This window comes from Camelus dromedarius, chromosome 6 (genome assembly GCF_036321535.1).
Source record: "Camelus dromedarius isolate mCamDro1 chromosome 6, mCamDro1.pat, whole genome shotgun sequence".
In the NCBI taxonomy this organism is placed as follows: domain Eukaryota; kingdom Metazoa; phylum Chordata; class Mammalia; order Artiodactyla; family Camelidae; genus Camelus; species Camelus dromedarius.
Window position 1 is genome coordinate 586,890 of NC_087441.1, and position 25,340 is coordinate 612,229.

Sequence of the window (25,340 nt, forward strand, 5' to 3'; positions counted from 1 at the left end):
GCCCCTTTGCTGTGGGCCCTTTCTGACCGCCAGCAGCGCCCAACCACTTCTTTGACTTCTCGTAGTGCTTAGCGCCTCCTAGTGTTCGACAGACATGGTTTATTTAGGTGACTGGTATCTGAGTGCCTCCTGCCCGCTGTACCCCACATGCAGATTTTCCTCGAAGGCCAGCTTTCTCTTTCTGGCTCCAGGATTGCCTCCTGGTGCCTGGAGACGCGTCGGGGGGAGTGCCCGCACTTGCTGGGTGCTGATGGAGCAGTCCACGTGGCCACCCTCCAGGGTAAACATCAGGATGATACGTGCACGTGTCCTGTCTATATAATCTTGGTCCCAACAAGCAGCCTGGAGTCTCAGGCCAGGCCCTGGCGGGCGCGGTGGTGAGTGGCCCCACTTGAAGCTGAGGCCGGCCTGGAGACCCCTCCCTGCAGCGGACAGGCCCGGAGGCCACGGCTCAGATGGGCGCTCTGTCCCTCTGCCTGCTTGATGCGGGCCAGAGCAGGTCACACGGCCGAGCCTGGAGCCATAGTGGACGCAGGGGCAGGAGGGACCCAGGCGTGTGCACTCCCCAAGACCCACAGTCCATGAGGACACGGTCCTACAGACTGTCCCTGGGTTCCACATCTTTCCAGAAGAACTTTAATGTTCAGTGGTTTTGCTCAAAGAGCCCAGGTCACATCAGTGCTCACTGTCACTCTGCACGTGGTCTCAGAGTAAGTGGAGGGTTGTGCCATCAGTGTTCGTGATGTTACTGGAGGGTCGTGCTGTCGCTGAGAGCCTCTGCTGTCCTGACACTAACTGCTGGACTCCCTCCAGGGCTCCTTCCTCGAGGGGCTGTCCTGGGCACCCTTTTGGGAAAGGTGCGGTGTTTAAGGTTTAGTCCCGATGACCGTGTGGCTGCCGTGTGTGCTGGAAGTAAAGTCCTCACACTGGACACTGAGGTGAGCCCCACGCCTGTTGAGCCCCGTGGCCACAAAGCTGATGACCGGGCGCTGGGGCCCACCTGCCTCATTCTCATGGTTTCAGCGGGGCTTACTTTTGTAAAGATGTTAGGGGAAACGAGGGAAAACGTTTGTTTATTTTGCAGTTGGGAAGCGTTGGAATCAGATCCTCTTCTTTTATGAGATCATGAGACCTTGCATGAAGCCTGGGTCCCAGGGATGACCTTAAACACACTTGTCAGTGAAACGTGTCTCCCTGACGGGCGCCTGCCTGGTGGTCTCCCCCAGGCCCGGACGGCGCGGTGCTTTTGTTTATCTCTTCTGCTGAAACCCGCTTTCCATCAAAAATTGGACTTTTCTGCCTTAATTCGTAGCTGGGACTAGTTTCAGTGAATGTGTCCTGCGATTTTTAAACCTTGTGTGTGACTGTGGAGTGGGTACTGTCACCTGGCTGAGTGACCCAGGTGTCAGGGTTTGGAGGGGCCGTGGTCTCAGAGTTCAGGTTCCGCTTGAGACGTACTTTGGAGGCGGGCGTCCCAGGCTGGTGTCGCGGCGTGTCTCCCATCTGCCAGACGGACACAGCTGACAAGCTGTTTGCCTGCGAGGCACTTTCCTGCCGTGTCCACTTCAACGAGTCTAGGTTAGGAAGGATGTTAGGCGCAAAATCTTAACTGATGACTAACTGGCGCTGTGCTGGGCAGTTTGGGTACAGAGTGTACGTTCTGTCTTCAGACTTTTTTTTGGCCAAATTGTGAAATTGTGCACGTGTAAGAAGAGGTTAAGGTGGTCCGTGAGGTCCTGCGGTGGGATCACGGGCTGGGAGGGGCTGGGAGCCTTGCGCAGAGAGGTGTTGGGGTGAGGCGAAAGGTTTTGTGCAGACAGCTTTTGATAGGTAACTGGATTAGCACTGGGTCACCCCTCAAACCTAAAGAACTCACCACCTTCATGTCGGGGAAAAAACCAGAGCGAACACAAGGCGGACGCGTCCCATGGCAGTGTTGGAAGGAAGACAGAGAAGGGAAGGTCCCTTGTGGGCTCCCAGCCTCACTCAAGTCTGTGACGATGAAAGCGGGCCAGCGGCTTGTTCCCGGCTGGTGGGCGGCCTGTGCGGCGGGTGGGCCGTGCGTGCCGGGAGGTCCACCGGGAAGGTCATTTAATGGGCCCATGAGGACGGGGTGACTTCACGTACTCTTAACAGGAGGCACAGGTGGACAGCTGTGCAACGTGTTCTGAAAGGCTCTAAGTGAATCCTGAACCCCTTTTGGTGAGGGCACTTTTTAACTGTATAAAATACAGTCATAACCTGTCAAAAGGAAACAAAGTATTTTTCAGGATGAAAATAGACTCGTTTTGTTTCACAGAAATTGGAGGGAGTAGAAATGTGTTATGTTCATAACACCCCTGCTCCCACACGCTTACAATCTTGCCTTTTATTTTTAATTACCTCATTTTTTAAAAATAAGATGATATCAGATTATTTATTTAGTAAAAAAATTTGTTTTGGTTGCTGTTAAGGGAGGTGCTGGGGTTGAGCCCAGGACTCCGCGCGTGCTCCGCCCGCGCTCCACTGCGGAGCTGCACCTGCTCCCCTGACTGTGCCCGAGGACGGGCAGGGTGCACTCAGCGTCCCGCACTGGGTGCGGCGGCTTCATGTTCCCTCGTGAAAGGGGTGCTGTGTCTTGTCAGTAGCGGGTGCTGAAGGGGACGTCTGCAGGGAGGGGCAGGCGCGTGGAGCGGGGCCCCTCTGCGGGCAGGCGGCAGCGGCTGTGGATCGTGGGCTCTGCCTGGGTCAGGTCTGGTCCCCTGACATCGCCTGGGCTCAGGCCCTGGATTTTAGCTTCAGGTTGACATTCAGATTGTTTCAGATTTGGAACAGGGGATCGTGTAAAAGTAGAATTGTATTAAAAGAGACTATTTTCTGTGAGATTCACACACTTAGTACTAATGATCACCAGAACGTTCAGTGACCCGTCTTCCTTCACCGTGTCTCCCAGAGCCGGTCCAAACTAGCTGTGCTGGAGGGGCACCGGGGCCCAGGGACCGCGGCCGAGTTTTGTCCTTGGCAGACACACTGCGTCATCTCCGTGTCCAAAGACCGAAGCTTCAGGGTGTGGGAATGGGTGCTAGACCGTTGAAGACCCAACAGAGCTGCCGACGGTGCTGGGACCCTGCGTGCCGGCCTCGGGCTTATGTTCGCTCCACGTAGATGCCGGTGCCCCTCCCGAGCCGGCTGGCTGTCGGCCTGCCCCGGAGCCTGGTGTTTGGGTGGGGTCGGGGCGCTCGCGGCACCCTCTGGAGACCCAGCGTTCCCGGCAGGCCTGAGCTGGGGGCGGGACCCTCCTCCTGGAAGCTGGGGCCTTGGGGGGCCAGCACCCGAATTCACCTCCCCGGCGTGTCCTAGGGGCCCAGCAGAACAGCCATCTCCCAGGGTCGGAAGACTCAGCCAGAACTAAATCGGGCTTAAGACAAAATTGACTGAAGGTGCAAGCTCGTCTTTGTGGTTATCGCTCCGCTGCTGGGCTGAGGGTGTTGTAGGTAGTAACGGGAGGAAGTCTGAGGGTAGTTAACGGGCACCTGCAGGAGAGAGGTTGTAAAAACACTTCTGTCGTCACCGTGAAATTTCTGCCTGGTGAAAGCGACCTGGAACGTGTCGTGTCCCCTGCTCTGCACCCAGCTCCACCCCCTGCCACCTGCGGCTGGCAGGTGAGCCGCTCTGTGCCCGCCGTTTCCCGTCTGTGAAACGGAAGCAGTGGCCCCGTCGCCGCAGGGCTTGTGAGGGTTAGAGTTGGGGTTTGGAAAGCGGGAGGGCGGGTGCGGTTGGCGGCCCCTCCACAGCTGCCCCGGGGGCGGTGACGGCCTGCCACGAGCGTCTCCAGCCTCGTCTCGTCCAGAGTCTCCCAGACCCCTCGGTGGTTATTTCTGGAAATGTTTCTTCCTGTGCGCAGGATTCTGATCTCTTCTGTTGTGTTTCTATACTTTCACTGTTTATGTACTTACTTTCTGCTTTGGACGACCACGCACACACACTCATCTGCAACTGGGTAGGAGTATTGGCCCAAGCTGTAGCAGTAATGACAGCATTTCTACCTCTTCTGGAGAGTGGGAGCATCCAAAGGTGTGGGGCCAGCTGTGGATCGCTGGTGCACAGCTCATCAGTGCCAACAGGGAGCTTGGAGCTTCTGCGTGTTTTCTGTCCACAGGCTCTGGGTAACCGGGTTCCCCTAGTGCATTTATTACTCTGTGAACTGGAGCTGTGACGGAGGGGTCTGCATGTCACTCGTGAACAGCTGCTTCATCCCATTTGTGTGTTGAGACACTTCACTTAACAGTTAATCTTCTCAAAGTTCTTAACTTAAAATTAAGCCTATGCTTGGAGTAGGAGCCTTTCTGTTTCAGAAAATGGGAAGAGCGTGGTGGCGAGCCCTAAGGAAAGTGCGGTCCCCCTCTGCTGTCCCGCAGAAAGCAGGCTGGGCGCTGAGGCCTCTGCCCGGTGGACCCAGTGGGTGCGGGAGGGGAGGGGCCGCCCTGACCAAGCCGGGCGGCAGAAATGGCATTCTCAGGGAATTGCTTACTTTGCTCAAACTATCCTGTCGGTGAAAGGATGTAGTCATGGGGGGGCTGAGCACCGGGCAGCGTGGGGCAGGTCTCCATGGGGCCCACGCCGTCGTGGGGTGGTGCATCCCCCAGCGTCTCTCATCACGTGAGCTCCATTTGGGGTCCCCGCCAAGCTCCTTGAGGACTGGGGTCCCCGCACTCCTGGGCACCTGTGTGCTCCAGAGGGCGTGGAGGAGGGGGGCAGAGCCTTGACACGAGGCAGCTCTTGGTGGAAATAATGTGCAAATACAGCGTAAAGGGTGTACAGAGACGCCGGGACCCAGCAGCACTCCTGTCACATTCGCCAGAGTCAGCATTCTCCCTGAGATGGCCTGTCCACGCATAGAACATGACGTCTTAACAACCTGAATGCACTTCTCAGTCCCACGGACAGAGCGTGTTTCTTGGGGTTACATTGGAAGCCCTCCCCTGAGGTAATTATGTGGCATTTGTCTGGTGGCCCAGGAAGCTGGCGCACAGCTGACGGTGGTGCCGTCCCAGTTTATTTGGGACACGCGGTGCTTCAGATGCTCAGTTATCTCAGTTCTCCCTCTAAATTCTTGACAGTTTAGATTCAGAATAAATTTTAAATGGAATGACATCCTAGGCAGCAAGTAAGAAAAAAGACATTCATTTAACTGCTGTTTTCACCACTAACCCCATAACTTCCCTGTTCCCTCTGCTGAGAACCGTGCTGTGGGTGCTCCGTGCCTGGTGGGGCCAGTGACTCAGGGAGGGGCTGGGGCGCCCGCACCAGGCTCCCGGGGGCAGAGGGGCTCTGTCAGGCACTTCGGACGGAGACTGTCTCCCCACGCGCAGCCCCCACTTGGTTTTCCAAGTTCGCCTTCACCCGCAGCTTCTGCTTCCTGCTGGAGAACTTCACTTGGAGTAGCTCAGACGTGACTGAAAGAAGAAAAACTGATCATTCTGGGTTAGAACTGCATCAGGTCCTTTTAGGGCTAAACACTCGAGTGTTCTGTCCGACAGCCTCCCTGCTGCTCGGTCTCTTCCTGGACCAGCGCAGCCGACAGCTGGTCACTGGCTGTGCGGACGGCCAGGTGAGGGCCACGGCATTCGGGGCCAGTCCGGACACCTGCGCGGTGTGCGCCCTGAGTCAAGAGGACTTTGTGCTCTTTGCTGCGGCCGTGTCCCCGGGGCCTCGCCTGCAGAGAAGCTGGGTCCTCTGTGAAAGCTCGTCCAACCACTACTGTCAGCTTTCTGTATTTTGAGACATTTGAAGACATTCGATCTTTTTCAAAACTCAGGTTTTAGGTGAGTGATTTAGGTGTACGTCACGCCGCACGGGCGCTGTTCTGTTCCTTAAGAGTTGCTGTGGACGTAGTCCGGGAGGGGCGTTGTGTCAGGACGTGGCCCGGGTCAGCCTCCTGTGGGCCACGTCCCCTCCCGTGCTGAGCCCCTCCCACGCTGAGCACGTCACCTGTGACGCTTCTGTCAGCGCATGTGGGGTTTCCCCACAGGGAGCAGCAGGGTCCCCCCGCCGAGCTCAGTTCTGACCCCACCGGCCAGAGGTGGCCAAGGGCCCAGAGCACCCACTCGTCCCGCGCCAGCCACAGGACGGAGGTCCCCAGGTCCCCAGGTCACCCAGCCAGAGGTTCCCGCGACCCCGTCCTCAGGTGAGCAGCCAGATGAAGAGCGAGGCCTGGGGGTCCCCAGCGTGGAGGCCTCTGTTCCCACCGCCCTCCCGGGGAGGGTGTGTCCACCTCCTGGCAGCTCCCGAGCTGGCCCTTCGGGGTTTAATGGAGACCTCGCTGCTCAGGCAGGACGGATGAGCTCACTGGTGATTTCACTGACCCCCCACCCTCAAGTGACCCAGGCTTTCCAGCGTCACCGCGTTAACAGAACGTCCCTCTCATCAGGGAATTCCAAGAGTTCTCGGAGCTCTGTGCCGGAAGCAGGCCCGAGACCACACGTCTGCCCTTACTGAGAGTTCCGGTATCAAGGGCACGCCTGAAAGCTGAGGTAGTTCTTCTCTTTTTGACCAAGTTGACCGCTGTTACGCGTGCTGGGCTTGTCGCCCGTGCACGTGGTGGTGTGTGTGGAGCCTGGGCCTGGGCCCTGGGCATGAGGGTTTGGTGGAAGACTGTGGCTTGGGGGCTGTCTGCACTCTCACCGGTGACCCGAGGGTGAGGGGACGCGGAGATGATGGGGGCGCTGAGGGAGGGACGGGCTGCAGGCCGCCTGGACTCGTCTCTGGCCCCCTCCGGCTCCCGGCCCCTTTCTCTGCGGCCTCTGCTTTTCCACCCGGGCCACGTGGTGGGGACGTGTCCATGGGTCTCACTTCTGCAGCTTTGGATCTTCAATTTGGTTGAAGGACACCACTATCGCTGTGTGACACACGTGGACCTGAGGAGGGAGACAAGAGCGTCTCCAGCAGGAGGGCTGGGTCCCAGCCTCGCAGCCAGCCGGGTGACACCGCAGACCCTCCTGGAGCAGCAGGGCAGGGGGAGAGGAAGCAGGCAGCTCGGGTCCTGGGACCAGGCAGGTCTCCCCAGAGGGGCTGGCAGGGGCGGGTGAAGTTTGTCCTGGTGAACAGGGGGCCCTGTTCCTGGCCTCCTGGGTGGTGTCACGGCCAGGGCCCCGGGGCCAAGGGTCTGCACGCTGAGCCCGCAGGCCGGCCCCGCCTGTCCCCTCTGCCGCAGCCCCTTCCTCCCCGCGTGCCCTGGCGTCACCTCCCGCCCCAGAAGGCGCTGGCACTGCTGGAGAAAGCATTGGCTGTACTGTTTAATCCAGCCAATGACCCTCTTTCCTGCCGAATGCAGGCCCTTCACTTTCCCGTTACAGCGAATGTGTCTGCTCTGCCGCCTCCAACTTCTCATCACTGGCTTTGCTTCTTTTAGTTCAGCTTGTGGCCTTTTGGTAAATGGCTTTAAGCTCGTTCTTTTTAAAGTAGGTCAGAATGGCCTTTCTCCAGTAGGTCTGTTTTTCCTCATGCTTCTGCGTTGGCTTTCTTCATTTCTCGTGTAAATACCCAGTTACCACGAAGTAAACCTGGAGCCCCCTCCGGGATTCACAGTTAAGCTCCCAGCAGACGGCTCCTCCTCGGCCGCCTCTGCGGGCCTTGGCTGGGAACTCCGGCCCTCTCCCTCCCGGGCCCCGCGATGCAGGGCCTCACTTTTGTTTCTGACCTGGCACTTCACGTAGTGCACAGGCCTAAGCGTTTCTCTTGATTTGTGATCTGAGTTACTCTGGCAACGAGTGTTTCCTCCAGAGTGCCAGCTGTCACCTTGACCCCGACCCGTCACTTCAGTGTCACGTCTCAGATTGTTGGCAGTTCTGTCCTGGGAGAGTCGGCTTCCCTGCACAGCGGGCGGAACCGGGAGGAAGGGCCGAAGCAGCACTTCCCGCCCTGAGCCTGGCGCCCGTGCTGAGCTGTGAGTGCCCTGTGCCCTGGCTCGGCCCCGTGGGGAGAGCCTTCCTAGAGCCATCAGAGTAGACGTGAGGTCCTTCTGTCTGTTGGAGGAGGAATAAGCATTCCTAGGGTCGCACATTTAAGGCTTAAGGTTGATAATCTTGGCCAATTATTTTTAGTTTATTTAATCAAAGAAATGGGAGTTTTTTCATTTTCTTCACCCAAATCAAGCCAGGTCTTGACCTCTGTAACAGGGCAAAGGGTAAACGTCATCATAACTCATTTTAAACCTTTCCATGTACCATACGTTTACACTTGACCCCGAAAGAATTTTATATTCTCTGTGTTTGATAGAAATATTTAAAGTATTCGGTAGCGTAAGGAAGCCACTGCCTAACTCTGACTAAACGAGTGTGCTGGGATTCCTTTCCCGTCTGCCATGCACAGGGCGCGGAGAGCTCTGGCGGCGACTGAAGGCCGGCCTCCGGTCCTGCTGGACTGGGAGGCCTGAGGAGGCTGCTGGCGCAGCAGCAGCCCTGCTGTGCCTGCTGGGCCAGGCGGCCAGGCTTCTGCACGGGCACCCCTGCCTGTCTGCACCGCAGGGGCACGGGAGAGACGCTGGCCTGTGCTGGCGCTGACCAGAGGGCCTTGGGGACCTCCCCACGGCTGGTGTTGGGACGAGACCTGGGAACAGCCCGGGGAGCGGGGGTGGGGGGTGGGGCCGCCGAGGCCAGTGTTTGGCTTCGTGTCCTGGTGGTGACCTGGGAGGCCCTCTGAGTCTGGGTCTGGCGTACCCAGAATGGGATGCGCGGGTGGTTTATTAGCATCTGGTTTGTTGACTGAAAAACAGAAGAGAGAGCCGATGTGTGCCTGCCCGGCTGGGCCTCAGAACACACAGAGTCCCTGCAGGTCCAGGCTGGGTTGGCCAGTCTGTGGCCATCTGAGTGCTTGTCTTCGCGGGATGGGGGCGCCCGGGGCTCCCTGGCGGGTGTGGTGATCAGAGCCCGTGGCTGCAGCTCTGGCAGAGGAGGCTCGAAGGCGCCCGAGGTCACGGCCACCGGCCCCTCCCACGTGGACTGGGGACACTCTGCCCTGAAACTGAGGCTGGGGAGGAAGACCCTCCAGTGTTTTCTCTTTTTCTTACAAATCAGACTTTCTTCTGAGAAGGCCCACTGCCTGTGGATCAGGAGTGCGACCGGCCTGTTCATAGTTAACTTGGCGAGCTTTGACCCGGAAGCTGTTCTACGTTCCAGAGGTAGGACCTCAGTTCAGACAACCTTTGGTATAAATTTCTCGTAACTGTAATGTGTGTGTGTTGGTCGGGGGGGTGACAGTTTTAGTGGGGAAAGCCTGTCATTTGAATTTGAGGACAGGATCACTGATCCCCAGCGAGGGCGGCACTCAGCAGGTCCCCGTCACCTCTGCACTGCCCTGCCCTTGTCTTGTCTGCTGTCTCCTGGTGTGCGGGCTCTGGATCACCCCCTCCACCCCCAGCACTCCTGGGTCTTGGCCACATTGCAGACTCAAGTCAGCTCTGTCTGTGTTCCGCTGGGGCCTTGGCGAGGTGCCTGGACGCCTCCCCTCATCAGGTTGAGTGGACGTGTCTCCTTGCCGTCCTTGTGTCCATCTTCAGGCTCTGTCACCGCTGGCCGCTGAGTGCGAGAGTGGTGACCGACCCCTTCCCTGCTCCCCGAGTGCACAGTGGCCGCGGCCACTCCTGAAGGGCCTGCCTGCTCCCCTGTGCTCCCGAAGGGCTCCCAACTGCTCTGGGGTGGAGCCAGACTCTCCGTGTGGCCCAGGCCACACCTCCCCTGCCTGGGAGTCACTCCTTCCTTGTCATCTCTCTGCTTATGTGACTTCCAGCCCCTGCTGGCTTCTGCACCTGACGCCCACTCCTCCTGCCGGCTCAGCTGCGACCCTCCCATCTGTCCTTTAAGGTCCAGCTGAGCGTCTCCCAGCTTCAGGTTGTGTCCTCTTACCAGCACCTTCCTGCCACGTTCTGTGTCTGTGTCTGTGGGCTTGCCCCGGGGTTCCTCCTCCACAGGACCGTGACCTGCTACCCTGTCCTGATGTCCCAGCGCCCGGACACTCGGGGACCAGGCAGGGAGTGCTCCGTTCCCGTGCTCACCCCTTACACACTGACATTTCTCTCTCTTTGCTGGAAACAAAGACTTCAGGAGCCTCAGGGTCTGAGTGGCTGGGTCATGCACTGTGGCAAGTGGTGCCCATGGTCGTGAGGACAGTCGGGAACCGTCTGCACGTGGACTCGCCATGCGTGTCCCTCTGGACCTGGGTTTCCCCGACCCTCTCCCCATGGCGGTGCAGTGACCGACTTCCTCAGTGAGGTCTTGGCGTGGGGGCTCAGTGACCCGCGGGGTCCCTGCGGCCATGGCTCCACCAGCAGGAGCTCTGAGCAGCGCTGCGGCGCCCGGCGGCCTGTCTCTTGTTCCTGGTCGGTCATGGTCAAGGCATGTGTGCTTGTTCCACAGGCCCTCTGCTTGCTCACATCCCTGTTTGGGAAGAAGGTCGCCCTGGTGGAGATCGACCCCACCACCCTGCTGAGGTCTCAGCGGCGCTGCGACGTGGGCAGGAGTCTCTCGGTGCTGCCGAGGTACCGTCCCCCACAGAGGTTCCCTCTGGAGAACCCAGATTCCTCTTCTCTGAGGAAGGGGAGTACGGTTGGGTCGACCCGGCTATCCCAGCCCTGCTCGAGGCAGTTCCTGCACCTCTGGCTCCCGCCTTGTTCGTAACTAACACCTCCTAGTTTATCTGCACGTGAAACGTCATTTTATTTCAGGACAGACTGTAGATTCTAAAACATCACTTTTATTAAAAATATAGCTTCGTTTCTTAGAAGGGTTAAGAGTAAGCTGGATGGTTTTCCTCACGTCCTCGCCGCGTGTCCACATCCGCGTGGAGGAGCCGCCGCCGCGTCCGCAGCCTGCAGCTCGGATCTGCTGGGTCAGCGCTGCGTTCTCGCTGCAGCTCCTGCGTCTCACCCACCTCTCCGCTGTGTCCTGGTCGTGTGGAGGAGAGACGCGCCGAGCAGGCGAGCGGGAGGCCGCCCGGTGAGAGTGACGCGCTCGGACCCAGACGGGCACGGCCGTCCCTCGTCCGAGCTGCCGGCATGTGGGTCGGCCCCGCTGCCTCGCGGGTCCCCGCGGGTGGGAGTGAAGGTTCAGCGCATCTTCCCTCACTCCGTCTTGTCTGCCTCTCGCGTGTTTCCACACAGTGTTTGTGGCGGGGAGGGTGCCGGTGTTTCTTCCCCTGAACTGGGTAGGATTCACAGGGGTTGAAAACACCGGGAAATCCTGGTGGGGTCTCTGGGGCTTGCTGTCCTCCTCACCCACTTCCCCGTTGTTGTCTCCGCCCCTTCCCGGTTGAGGCTCTGGCCATGTTGTATCTCGAGGTATCTTGTCCTGACACGCCACACCCCATCACGTGTGAAGTGTCACGCACAGATCCATTCCCTCGGCAAGTTAGCGAGGACGTTTTTGTGTGAGTGTGCACACTGTACCTGCGTCACAACTAAATGGTACTCAGATTTTAGGACAAAAGCTCCAGTACAGACAGTCGTATAAACAGTTAGGGTTATTACAGAGATTAGGGTTTCTCTGAGTCCAGGGAGTGGTGAAATTTTAAAGCACTGACTTTTTGTGACACTTTTATGTGTTATTTAGAAAATATTCTTGTGGAAAATGAGTGAAAATGACTAATTTGTAGTCATACTGTAATCTCAAAATTTGCATCTCTCTTACTTACAGAAGCATAATAGAAATAATGAAAAAATTACGTGTGATGAAGGCCGGTTATATTTTAATACTTGCTGTGTTAAAACAACATGCAGCTGTGCGCTTACGAACTTGATTCTGGTAATTTGAGCTCTTTCTCGTGGTCAGATGCTCTGGCCTGTCGCTAAGCTTATTACCTCATCCTGAAGGCATCTCCCCGTCGTCGGCCTGATTTTCCGGAGGAGGCTTCTCCCCTCCCTGCCACTCAGGCGGAGAGGTTGCCCGGTTTCCGCCGGGGGGCCTGTGGGGCCCCAGTGCCCTGTGAGGTGGGGCTGGGGCTCAGCTTACCAGGTTGGAAATAGTTCCAGAAACAGAACTGCATTTCTTTGCTTAAAAAATTTTTTTTAGAATTACTCAATAGCATGTATTTATCCATTTTTCAAAAGCATTTTATAATATTGTAAAGAATATTCATATTGAATATCAAGTATTAAATGTACATAAGAAAAGTAATTCAGGCAGAATTTTACTTTGTCTGAAAGCATTTTTGAGATTTGTCAGCATTTGTGGTAAGCTCGTGAGGGATCAGAGTTGTAATCACTCAGCAGTGCTGTGGAGAACGTACCGTATGTTAAAAGCAGAGAAGCTTCGCTGCCAGCAAGATGCGCTGATCAAACCACGTCTGGTGGCTGGTCGCTCGCCTCTGTCACGTGAGAAGTGAAAGCGCGAAGGAGGCGTTTGAGGGGGTCCCAGGTCCTTGCTGCGCTTGTCCGTGAAGGGCTCGTCTGTCACCAGCCCTTGGAGTGACCTGCCCCGTGGACCCGCTTCCCCCGCCGCCACGTTCCCTGTGGCCGGTGGCACCACCTCGAGGGCGCCCGGCCAGCGCTGCCGGAGAGAGCTGGCGTCTTGGTCCCTGAGCATCTGAAACACACAGTGTCAGACACACTGCGGTCCAGGACCATTTAGGAGCGAGGAAAACGCTCTCGTTGTTTTCCTGTGCTTTGAACGGCCTTGGCTTGACCTGTTTGGTGTACAGCTGGTTAGGCGTCAGGTCTGAAACCTCCTAAATCCACAGGTCGTGAGCTCCTTGCACTTGGGTGAACTGCGCTGTTTTTAGGACCCTGTGTCCGTAAGGCAGCAGCAACATTAAAGATTCGCTGATTCTTTTATTCACATTCTTATCCAGCTGCTTGGAGCGCCATGAAGGACCACCCCCTGGTTTTCCACAGTCAGGTCTGGTCGTCCGGGTACGCGGCCGCCCCGCGGTGAGTGGGCTGGCCCGGGGGGCTGGGGGCCCCAGGGCTAGGGGGCAAATGCGTGAGGGGCGGCACTGATGGTGGGGAGGCCGGGCCCAGCACATCGTGGTTGCACAAGTGGCAGCAGCTGATGCAGCGCCCATTGAGTGCTTACTGTGAACCCGGCCTGGGATCAGCCTTTGGTCCTGGACCGATGATAGTGGCAGTGACAGCCCCGTGAGTGAGGGGAAGGGTGGGGCCCGGGGCCGGGACAGAGGTCGGGCCGCATGGCCCTCTGGGAGCGCGGCCCTGCTCTGACCCTGAGTGTGAAGGTCCAGCGTGTTTGGGGACCTCAGGTGAGCAGGGCGGGGGCGGGCCCAGAGACGGGGAGGGAACCCGCGTGACGGCTGAGAAGTTTCGGGGCAACAGCCTCAAGAGTCCCTGCTGCTTCAGGATCCCGCGTTTCTCCGAGGTGGATTTGGCTTCTCTGTGTAAATGCAGACATGTCCCACCCTCCTCCACCCTGGGTTCTGACCCTTTATTCTTAACACAGGGACCAAAACAGCCTTCCTACTGAGAGCCCCGTGGGGTCCCCTCAGAGCACACGCTGGGGTCCTTGGTAGCTCTCCAGGCCTCTCCCTAGTTGGTCCCCACTCGTCCCCGCAGCCCCACCTCTTCCTGCCCCACACTTGCCCATGCCCCCACCCCCAGCCCTGTGCTGCACCCCCCTCCCAACCCCTGCCTCCCTGAGGCTGCCCGGGGGCTCCTGCAGGTGGCCCGCCTCTGCTCCTGGGGTCCAGGCCCCCAGCCCTACTTGCTCGCTATACAATTTCACAACCCCCCCCCCCCACCACTAGCGAGTGTGGTTTTATCTGTTGTGTAAACCCCTGGGCCTGACCAGCAGCAGTGGCACCTCAGAACCCTCTCACAAAGCACTTAGGGGTTTGTGGCTGGATGGATCAGCGGGCGGGGATGGGAGACGGATGGGTTCTGGACTCACGCCCCAGTAAAACCACACCCTGGCCCACGCCCTGCGCTGTGGGACAGCTCGTTGGTAATGAAGCCTGTCATGTTCATTGTTGACTCTGAGGATCCACTGTGTTAGGGTGAGTCCTGCGTGGGGGCCCCCAGTGGGAGCCGAGGGGGAGGAGGCCGGCCCCCAGCAGCAGCCCAGGAAGAGTGCAGGGTGATGGTTCAGGATTTACGCGGGCTCACCGGGTGGGGACAGACAGTGCTGAGACATCTCTGAGGAGTGTGAGGACAGAAGGGGAGGCGGGGAGGCTGCTCTGGATGGCGCCCGCCTCCCCGCCTGCGTGCCACCTCCTCCTCAGACCCCCGGCTGGTCCCTGCTCAGCTGCGCTCGACCCTGTCCTCTGGGTGGGACGAGTTCACGTCTGTGTCCTCACTGCCTTGCCCGGGTCCGGTCCCCGTCAGCCCTTGGGGACTTCGGATACTGCAGCAGTACACCCCCCACAACGACCCCCGCACAGGCCCAGGCCCAGGCCCGGGCACCCCAGCCCCGTCTCGCTCCCACAGCCCCCGTCCTGGAGCTGAGCCTGGTGCCCTGCGCACCTGGCTGCAGAAATGATCCTCTGAGTGTTTTCCTAGGGGTCCACGGCGTGCAGGTAAATAGCACGTTATTCTCTGGAATTTTTATACCCAGATATACTTTATGTCCCAGCCACTTTATGTGAAACAGCCAATGTGGACATAGAATTGGAGGAATAGCTGTTAAAAACAAAGTTTATTAAACACTCGGTTTGTTACTAACTTGCGACCAGGAAATGCGTATGTGTGTGTATATGTTTTTATTGCAACATGTAGGTCTCTTGAGCTTAGAACTTTTAATCTTTCGGAGTGACATAGAGTTTTTTTCCCACAGTGTAACTGTTTTCACCAAAGACTAATTTCAAGAAGGTAAAAGACCTTCAAATGCAGGATCAGTGACAGGTGGTATGTAACCTAGCCTGAGCTCTGATGTTCTGGTGCCTGAGTCCGTGTCCGGCTCTCGGGCGGCCTGCAGCGAGGCTGCGGGTGCTTCCCTCCCTTCCCCGTCGGGCCCTCCTCCTGCCCCGTGTAGAACGAGACCAGGTTCAGTTCAGAGGCCAAGGGAGGTTTTATTTGATCAGCGAGTGGAGAGGTGCTCCTCTGGGGCTGCGTCATCGGGTCTCGTGTGCGGAGGGAGGGCGGGGCCCTGGGCTAGCGCAGTCCTGTTGCTCTGAGCACCTCGGACTGAAGGGCATCTCTGCACGCGGCCCGCCAGGCGGGGTGGAGCTCATCCCGTGTTGGGTGCGAGGCCTGTGCACACGGCCGCTGCAGACGGGCGAATCCAGACTGAGCACAAAAGAGGTGGTTAGACCTCATCTTCTAGGTTCCGTCCTCCGCTTCCAGGGGGCCCCCTGGGCTTTGTGGTGACCTGGGTCGCAGTGCTGGCGAGGACCCCGCGCCCTGTCCCAGGTTTCTAGCGCAAGGCTCTGAGCCCGACCAGTGGACGATGTGGACGGCTCTGTCCCACAGCGAGGCAGGCGTGCAGGGCGTCTCCCCGCTGCACTGAGTGCAGGTGGTGTGAACAGATGTGGGTGGCTTGTCACCGAGTGGCTCCCAGGCTTCAGAGCAACGCTTCCTTCTGTGCCGTCTGCTGCGCGCCTGCTGCTTCCTGATGCTCTGACCCTGTGACATGTGTCCTTCTTGTGCTGTGGGTTCTGGGCTGCGAGGCGGGGGGCCCCTAGGAGCTGGGGTCACACCCCGCTGGTCCCGGCCCGTGGCTGTGGCACCGCCTGGAGGCTGTGGAGCCCTTGCTGCACCTGGACAAGGGGTCCTGCCGGCTGCACCTGCCAGCCTCCTTGCACTGGATTTTCAGCGTCAGTCCTTTCCCCAGCCTCTCCTCGATCTGTTGTAGGAACGGGATGTGATTCTTTTCACGGCAAATGCAAGCTCTTTGTAGACGATCTGAATACTGAGTATTAAGTTAGCCACGCACAAGGAGTGTGAACTGAAAAGTAAAATGTTTTCTTTACTGAGAGCCCTCCCCCCACAGTCATCACGGTGCTCATGCTGGTTCATATTAAACATGAGAAATCCTCGATATTTTGTACTTAAGATGTGCATTTTGGCGCGATGGAATGTAAGTCCACTTTGCAGGGTTATTTCGTAGTTTTTAAAACTGAAGTGTAGTTGATTTACAAGGTTGTGTTGGTCTCAGGAGTGCGACACGGCGACTTGGGATTTTTGTTGGTTATAGTCCATGTAAAGTGTTACAAAATAGCGGTTATGCTTCCCTGTGCTTCCCAACACGCTCTTCTCGCTTATCCATTTTATACACAGCGGTTTATGTCTCTCCCCACCCCCCTCCGCCGCTGGTGACCGCGAGGCTGTTCTCTGTGTCTGTGAGTCTGCTTCTGTTTTGTCGTATGCGTTCGTTCGTCTGCCTTTTTAGCTTCCACATGCTAGTGACATCGTACGTGCGTGTCTTTCTCTGACCTATTTCACTGAGCATAGTGCCCTCTAGGTCCATCCACGCTGTTGCAAAGGGCAGAATTTCGTTCTTTCTTATGGCTGATATCCCGTTGTGTGTGTGTGCCTATGTATCTCATCTTCTTTATCCTTTCATCTGTTGATGGACACTTGGGTTGCTTCCGTATCTTGGCTATTGTAAGTAATGCTGCTGTGAACATCGAGGTACATGTATCTTTTTGGTTTAGTGTTTCCATTGTCTTCAGATACTTACCCAGCAGTGAAGTTCCTGCAATGTATGGAAGTTCTATTTGTAGCTTTTGAGGCATCTCCATGCTGTTTTCCACAGTAGCTGCACCGGTTTGCATTCCCACCAGCAGTGTGGGAGGGCTCCCTCTCTTCCGCGTCCTCGCCGACATTTGCTGTTTGCAGTCTTTTTGGTGATGGCCTTTCTGACAGGTGTGATACCTCACTGTGGTTTCGATTTGCATTTCTCTGGTAAGTAGTGACGCTGAGCATCTTTTCATGTGCCTGTTAGCCATCTGTGTGTCTTCTTTGGAAAAATTCTATTCAGGTCTTCTGCCTTTTTCTCAATTAGGTGGTTTGGTGTTTTGGTGTTGAGTCGTTCGAGCTGTTTATGTGTTTTGGATATTAGCTTGGTGTCAGCCACAGTGCTTGCAAGCGTTTTCTGCCACTCAGTGAGCTGTCTTTCCATTTTGTCAGTGCTTCCCTTTCCTGTACAAAACCTGTAAGTTTAGTTACATCCCAGGTGTTTGTTTTTGCTTTTATTTCTTTTGCCTTAGGAGACAGACGAAAAACAATGGCTACACATTATGTCTGCGTTCTACCTTGCTTTCTTCTAAGAGTTCTGTGGTCTCCAGTCTTACATTTAGATCTTTAATTCAGTTAGTTTGGTTTTTCCTGGGGTATTCGGGAATGTTCCACTTTCAGTCTGTTGCAGGCCGCTGTCCAGTGTTCCCAGCACCACTTACTGGAGAGACTGTCTTTTCTCCTTTGTCTATTGTTACCTCTTCTGTCATAGATTAATTGACCATAAGGTGGTGTGTTTATTTCCAGATGTTCTGTCCTGTTCCATTGGGCTTTTGTGCCAGTAGTGTAGTGTTTTGATTTCTGTGACTCTGTAGTATAGTCTGAAGTCAGGAAGGGTGATTCCTGTTCAAGTTTTCGGAGTAGTTTAAGAAGGACAGGATGAGCCCTGTGTACATGTTTGGTGGAATTCCTCCACGAAGCCATCAGTCCTGGGCTTTTGTTTGCTGGGAGGTTTTTGTTTTTTTTTTTTAATTACAAATTCAGTTTCACCGCTAGTGATCCATCTGTTAGGTTTGTCTTCTGCCTTATTCAGTTTTGGAAGGTTGTATGTTTCCAGACATTGGTCTGTTTCTTCTAGGCTGTCCACTCTGCTGGCGTGTAACTGCTCATAGTATTTGCTAATGATTTTTTAAAATTTCTGTGGCACTGGTTGCTATTTCTCCACTTTCATTTCTTATTTTGTGTATTTTGATTCTCTCTTTTCTTCGTGGTGAGCCTGGCTAGAGGTTTGTCAATTTTGTCTTATCTTTTCAAGAAAACAGCTCTTGTTTCATTGATTTTTTTCCCTGTTTTTTTAACTTTGTCTCTGTTTTATTTCCTCTCTGATCTTCATTGTTTCCTTTCTTTTGCTGACTTTGGGCTTTGTTTATTCTTCTGTTTCTAATTCCTTTACGTGGAAGTTTGGGTTGTTTATTTGAGATTCTTCTGCTCCCCAAGGGAGGCCTGTGTCACTGTGAATGTCCCGCTAGAACCTACTTTGCTCGTCCCGCAGGTTTGGGAAGTGGGGTTTCCCTGTTTTCTGATTTCCTTTTTCGTTTGTTCATTGACCCATTGGTTTCAGTACATGTGTTTTAGTCTTCATGTGTTTGTGCTTTTTTCATTTTTCTTCCTGTAACTGAGTTCTAGTTTCATCAAGCTGTGGTTAGAAAAGTGCTTGATGTAATTTCTATCTTCTTAGATTTGCTGAGACTGGCTTTGTAGCCTACGGTGTGATCTGTCCTGGAGACCGTCCCAGATGCGTTTGAAAAGAATGTGTGTTCTGCTGTTACTGGATGGAATGTCCTGTAAGTACCTATTAAGGCCAACTGGCCCATTGCTTTTTTTAAGACCAGTGTTGCCTTACTGATTTTCTCATCAGTCAGTGAGGAATCAGTGAGGTGTTGAATCCCCTGACTGTTACTGTATTGGGGTCAGTTTTTCCTTTTGTGTCTGTTAATGTTTGCCTGTGTACTTAGGGGTTCCTGTCCTTAGTTCACATGTGTTATCGTGTGTAATAGCATCTTGTTGACCCCTTTATTATTATATAATGTCCTTCTTTTTTTTGAACAGCTTTGTTTTAAAGTCTGTTTTGTCTTACATGAGTATTGCTGGCCCTGCTTTCTTGTTGTTTACATTTGCATGAAATATCTTTTCCATACCCTCGTTTTTCAGCCTGTGTCTTTAGCTCTTATAGTCTTAGTCTCTTATAGGCAGCATGTAGATGGCATTTCATGGTTTTGAATGTAGGAGTATGTGTATGAATATATATTTATACGTATATTTACATGTATATGTGTGTTTAAATATATGTATATATATTTGAGTTTTATGAAATAAAATTATATATGTAATTAGGGGAGAATCCACCTTACTTCTAGTTTTTTTTAATTTCTAATCTCACTTTGGACTCTCTCGATTATTTTCTCTGATCTCCCTTAAAGTAAGGAGTATCCGTTGGAGAGCCCTCTGCCAGCTCAGCAAGCAGCCCGCAGTGTCCCGCCACCAAACCGCCCTGCGCCGTGTTCAGTACTCGGGAGCGCCCGTCCAGCCCGAGCTGCGCTTCGCTGCATCTGTGAGAGTGTCTCGTTCTGCCCACTGTCCTGCTGTAAGTAGATCTGAAAGTCTTGGTTACTTGAAGTTACAATATCAAGCCCGCAGTCGCTAGAATCAGCCCAGCGCGGCCACGTGTGCGCGTGGCATCCTGCGCGCCGGCACCAGGCTTGGCTACGAGCTCAGTCTGGCGGCTCCACTGTCTGAGCTCTTCTTCTCGGAAGTGGGCATCATTTCTGGCGTCTAGCTCTGCTTACAGGTGAGGATGTGGCTTCTTCCCCAGGGCAGGTCTGTCTGTGCACTCCCCGCCCAGCCTCCATGCCTGTTAGATGGGCCATCTGCCCGAAGTATTTCACATGGGTTTCAAGGCTGTTGTTGTTTACCGCTGTGCTGAATTCCTTGTTTGTCACATAGTTCTAGCTGACAAATTTTTGGAGCAATTTTGGGAAAGCAGATTTCTAGTGTTACCAGTAAGTGCCTTTGTGACATTGCTCACTGAGCGTGTGGTTATGAACGTACGATCCTCAAGTCTGAATGTTATGGGGGAAGTCTGTAACTTATTTCCAGTCTGTTGCTGGAGGCAGGTGCTCAGGGCTTTGGAGAGGCCCTGGGCTCGGGGTCAGACCCCAGCGCTGCCTGTTGGCTGGCCCTGCATCCCGGGACCCTCGGCCCCGCTCTTGGGCTCCCCTCCATGAAAGGCGTGGGGGTGTGACGTCAGGGGCCGCACAGGCCTGGCGCCCAGGGGGCCCTGAGTGCCCGGGGTCAGGAGTTGAGGAAACGCTGTCACCTGTCTCAGATTTCCTCACCACTGGAGAAAACGAACCCCAGGCTGACTGCACGTTACCTGGTGCAACTGTGGCTCCTGTGAGTTATGCTTTATAAGGAGTTTCTCTTCTTTTTCAAGCAGGAGGGAGACAGCGGCTGGCCTGTGGCTTAGCCGACCACTGTCCCTGGTCTTTGATGCTGACCTCATGGGGACGCCTGCTGTTTTTTCAGGTAAAATGTAGCATTTGAGTTAACGTGGATTTTGGGGTGGGTCTTGTCAGCGGACCACCTGCGCTTGCCAGATGCAGCACTCCAGATGCCCAGGACTGCGCAGAGGGGCTTGTCCAGGTCGCCTCCCTGAGGGCGGGGCCGCGGCTCCGAGGGAGGATGGCCTGTGGTGCAGGGAGCGGGTCACAGGGGCAGCCGCGGGCCCGGGTTGTGCGCAGGCGTGTCTGGCTCACGTGCCTCTGCGGGCGCGTGTCGAGTGGAGGCGCGCGGTCGGCCTGGTGATGGCGGGAGCTTGCCCCTCCGACAGCGGCGCCGGCCCAGTTCAGGGCCAGCGGCTCTACCCGTGTTAGCTGGCCCGAGCCCAGGCTACCCACTGACTCCACGTTCCTGCGGAACCACGTAGGCCCCGTGGGTGCCGCAACCCCCGTGTCAGAGGCGCTGTCTGTAGCAGGGTCGACGAGGCGGCGCGGCCGGTGAGGTCGGGGCGCGGGCACTCCCCTCGCCTGCTGGCCTGCGGGCCGGCTCGGGGCTCTCTGTCGCTCACCCCTGCCCGCAGCCCCGGGCGAGGTTTCAGGGTGGGCTTTTCAGTCCCATGGGCACAGGTTCAGTCCCCCGCTGGTCCTGTTGTTAATGGCTAAGTCCACTTTTGTTCCCTTCGAGACAAGAATGGAATAGAACCAAGTCTTGAACTCGGGAATGAAATGCTGAGATTTGACAGAGGCGACGCCACTGGGCTCAGCTAAGCCCGCCAGCGAGCGTCGCTGTGAGGCCGAGCTGCCAGCGCGCCGGTGGCGGGGACCCGCGGTCGGGAGGGCTCTTCTCGCGTCCGGGGGAGTGAAGCCGGATCTGCCAGACACGTGGCGGAAACGTGTTCTGAAGGTTAGTGGGGTCTGTACACGGACGGCTTATGAACATAACAAGGTGAAGACGTGTAAGCAAGGAAGTCTGAGGTCAGGCGGCGAGGCCAGAGGGGTTGCTGTTCCGGTTTCGTGGCTCGGACACCGGGCCCCGGGCAGGAACCTTGAGACCTCGCCCCGCTTGTTCACGAGGCTCCTGGTGTCACTTGCTTCAAACTTACACTTGGTAGATATTTTAACAACAAAAACACAAAAAAGAAATCTCTCACTAGTCCATGTGTTTTTGTGAACCAGAGAGGAGGGAGGGGGTGGTAGGCCCAGGCTGGTGGGACAGGAGCCAATGCAGCTGCCGGGGGCAGGCCAGGCCCTGCCCTCGGGGGCCGCAGTGTCTCGCTTCCAGCCTCCAGCCCACAGGACCCCAGAACACGCTGTGGCTGCTCCAGGCCCGGACCCTGTGCTGGGGCCGCTGTTGGTGAGGCCCCTCGCACACGCACACGGGCAGGTCCCATGGGTTATCCAGTCTGACTATGTCGGTGGTGAGCAACTGTCTGTGGGTTCTGCTGGAAAAAGGGGCTTCTGCTGAATTCACAGCACGCGGTGGGTGTTCCAACTCGCCTTTTAAAAAGGTGCGCACTCTCTTTCTGTTTTGGGGAAAAGAGTCATCGTTACCCACCTAGCCGGCATGAGTGCATCACTTTATCTTACTCGGCTAGTTGGTTAATAATCTAACACTTCAACTTTGGAAGTGTGATTGGTCTCTCAGCACTTACCCAGAAGGCAGAGAAATGGGTGTTTTTGTTTCCATCATGAACTAAGACAAATGAGAAAAGAAGATTTTGATTGAAGTCAGTGTTAGATGCTAACGTAAGCCCCTCCTGGAGGACTCAGGACCTCTGAGAGCATAGCCGGGCGGTGTGCCCCAGCTGGAAAACCACTGATCACAGTCACAGTTAATTTAATAACAGTGTCTGTGTGTAGACTTCAGAGCATTTTCCATCAAACGCTGTTGTCCAGCACAGGGCTGTGGTGCCCCGTCCCATCCCTGCTCTGAGTGTGCTGGGCACGGGGCCGGGGTGCAGGGACCTGGCTGGTAGGTCTGAGCACGTTCAGGAGGACCACGAGGACGAGGGGGGGTCAGAAGATTAAATGAGTTAAGATTTCATTGAATTGTATAAAAATGAATTCTTACAAGAGAATGAAATTCTGCTGAGGACTCTTGCTTCTGGATCTTAAGTTCTTCCCTGTCCGAGCTCTGCCGGGTTAGCCCCTTCCCACGTTCCTCTCTGTGGTGGGCGCCGCACGCCCTGGCTCCCACTTGCCCAGCTTCCATCCTGTCCCTTTGGCTGGAGCTGGAGCTGGAGCCCTGGCCCTGGAGAAGGAGAGGCTCAGGTCGGGCTTCGTGTCCTGTTCATTGTCTCTGGAGCTCGTCCCTGCCACGCACACTCGGGGACACCAATCATCGCAGGCAGGAGCCCTTCCGAGTGGTTCTGGGGAGAAGACGCACACGTGATGTAGATGGTGAGATGGGACCCGGCTGGGGTCCCTCGTGGGCCCGTGGCTCAGCTGGCCCCCGGGGTGGGCACTCACCCCACAGCCACAGGTCTGCACTGGCCTGGAGGTCATGGCACTTCCCGTGTCCAGGGCGGAGCTTGGAGAAGGTGGTCCTTTTGGGGTCCCGGTGTCGTTCGGAGCTGGGGTTTGCCCGGACGCACAAGCAGGAGCGCCAGGCGGGCTCCTCGGGCCCTGGGCCCCTTGTGGGGTCTACTCTGTGGTGCTTCCACCTGCTTTGGTGACTAAGCCGCCGGCTGTCCGGGCGCCCAGCAAGGGTGCTGGTTAGTGGTTGGAGGGATGGGAGGACAGAGGAGGGGTCCCCTCTGCCGTGGGTTACAGAAGGAACGTCACCATGTGTGGCCTCGCGGCATCTGGTCTGAAGGTTCGACCGGATGGTGTACACGCCCTTCCCTGGTCAGACTCTGCGGGTGGCTGTTGGGTCTGAGGCACGTCTTTGGAAATGACGAGGGGCCACCCCGATGGCTGCTGGTTAGCTGGGTGGCCCATGGATGCCTGCGGCCGGACTGGCCAGAGTGCTGGTGCCCCGGCTCCCAGAGACGGACACCAGAGGGCAGCAAAGCCATTGCAGACGGTTTTCTGCGCAGGGACTTTGAACCCCAGGAGCTCAGACGTGCACTGTTGGTAAAGCTTTCCCGGTTTCTCCGATTCTCCTGGTGGGTCTCTGACAAGTGTGACGTCAAAGGAGTAACAGTTCACCGCAGCACAGAGAGCGTCACCGGTTTCCTCCGGCCTGCAGCTCCCACCACGCCTGCCTGGACACCACCGAGGTCCAGCTCCTGTGCCCCGGGCTGTCACCTGGGCAGCCCTGCCCTCTTCTGTTTCTCACCACTTCTTGTTGGACCATGGTTTTCATTTCCAAAATCCCAAGAAGGCATCTCCAGGAAGCTTTCTGTGGGACTGTCCGCTTCTCAGGGTGGCTGGTGGTGGCAGCTTCTGGGCCGACTTGCGGGGTGGTTCCCAGGGCCGGGCGAGGTTCTGAGATGAGCATGTGTGCAGGCTCAGAGCCGGAGGGACGGCAGACACCTGGAAGAGCAGGCCTGGTCAGGGGAGGTGGCAGGAGTTGGGGGCCCGGGCAGAAGCCTGGCGTCCTCGCCCTGCCACTCCTTCAGGTCGGAGCTGGCCGGCCGGGCAGCCCAGAGCTGGGCCGACCCCCGTGGACAGGCCGTCGAACTGGCCCGGGGCGTGGTCCTTTCCCTCCTGAGCATCTGCTTATGTCCCTGTGAAAGGAGGGGCTGTGCTGAGAGACAGTGGGCCCGTTGTCTGTGCACTTAGCGGTTCGGACGCCATGATCGCTGGGCATGGAGACAGGTTACATCACAAGACGCACTTTGTCCGCAAAGCAGGGCTGGGGGTGGAGGTGGCAGGAGACGTCAAGGGGCCACAGTGGCCCAATGAGCAGACAGACCACAGGGGGCACTTCAGAGCCTCTGCCAGGCGTTCTGGGAAGAAGCAACGGGCAAGGCACTGCTCGGCCCGGTCTCGCGAGATGAACTGTACCGTATTTCTTCCTCTGTTGACTCACTCGTTAATGCCCTAAACACTTCAGAGGCTCTCTGTTGGGGTGCTGGGTGCTGCCGACGTTCAGGTGCCTAAAGACGGGCACGTGGGCGCCCTCAGGATTCAGTCCAGAACAGCCGCCTCCATTCCAGGTGAAGCTCTGCAGGTGCATCACCGCAGTCAGGTCACGTGTGAGCGTGTCCGCTAAACCCTCTGACTTTTCCCTCAACCTTAAAGGAATAACGATTCCTTAAAATGCATTATTGTGAAGCCCACAGATTTCTGTATGTTTTGTTTCTCCTTTGAAAATGTACCTCACAAATGTACACGTGATTTTGAACTTCGTATTTTAAGAACCGCGGGTTTTTGAATCACCTTCAGAAACTGCATTTGTCCTTTAAATGAGGTGTGAGTCACCTGCTGGGGCACTGCTCCCAGGTCCCTCAGCTGGGAGGCGCCTGTGCTGGGCGGTTTCCTCCTGGAGGAGCCGGGGCGAGGGCTGGGTCCTTCCCTCCTCCGCTCTGTCCCTGTCAGGTCACGGCGGGGCCGTGAGCACCGTGTGCTGGAGCCACGACGGCAGGTGCTGCTGTCCGCCCCTCCCAGGACGGGAGCTGAGGGTGTGGCCGGCCCGCGGGACGGAGCTGGCGCTGTGTCTGGCAGTGGCGACCCCGCGGAGGCTGCCCGACGTGCATGCAGCGTGCTTTTACAGTAGAGTGACAGTGTCTGTTGTCCTATTAGTGATACTGTCAATGTGACTTGACAGCAGAGGTGATAGTGATGGGTGGTACGTGGAGGATGTACCTCTGGGGAGAAATGCCTGTTTCCGTTGACTAACAGGAGGGCGTGTGGAATCGGGGGGCGAGGGCGGGAGGAGATGGCGACTCCACAGCCTGGCAGGAGGGAGGTGGGCGTCGCTCCCGCTCCTCGGACCCGCGCTGGCCAAGGGCGGGCGTCCCAGGATGCACTGGCGTTCCTGCTCTCCAGGTCCTGTTGTGGGAAGGGGACTGAGTCCTGGAGACCCCTCAGGAAGGGAGGTCGGTCAGTCCCTGATGTGCAGCGCGAGGCCTGGGCAGCCGTTTCCAGGGAAGGAGTTGGCCCTGGGCCTCGACCCCGGGGCCTCCCCTCCCCCTCCACACCGCGCGGCGCGGGGGCCGTGCTGCGCCAGCGTGGGAGCCCACTCCTCAGACGACGTTTTAAAACACGTGCAGATTTGGCACGATGTGTTTGACTGCCAAGCCTCC

The 25,340-nt window shown here is 56.5% G+C and overlaps 1 protein-coding gene across 1 annotated transcript in view; it reads left to right on the forward strand.

Annotated features, from left to right (window-relative positions):
* The window catches only part of WDR27 (WD repeat domain 27), a 56,120-nt gene that overhangs the window by 14,856 nt on the left and 15,924 nt on the right, over positions 1 to 25,340 (forward strand). The window contains 13 exon segments of the mRNA XM_064487107.1: positions 814 to 938; positions 2,906 to 3,068; positions 5,520 to 5,590; positions 6,840 to 6,909; positions 6,912 to 7,035; positions 8,919 to 9,157; positions 10,228 to 10,513; positions 10,888 to 11,153; positions 12,820 to 12,898; positions 13,580 to 13,668; positions 20,088 to 20,126; positions 20,129 to 20,176; positions 24,634 to 24,850. Coding sequence (XP_064343177.1) covers positions 814 to 938; positions 2,906 to 3,068; positions 5,520 to 5,590; positions 6,840 to 6,909; positions 6,912 to 7,035; positions 8,919 to 9,157; positions 10,228 to 10,513; positions 10,888 to 11,153; positions 12,820 to 12,898; positions 13,580 to 13,668; positions 20,088 to 20,126; positions 20,129 to 20,176; positions 24,634 to 24,850 — 1,816 coding nt within the window.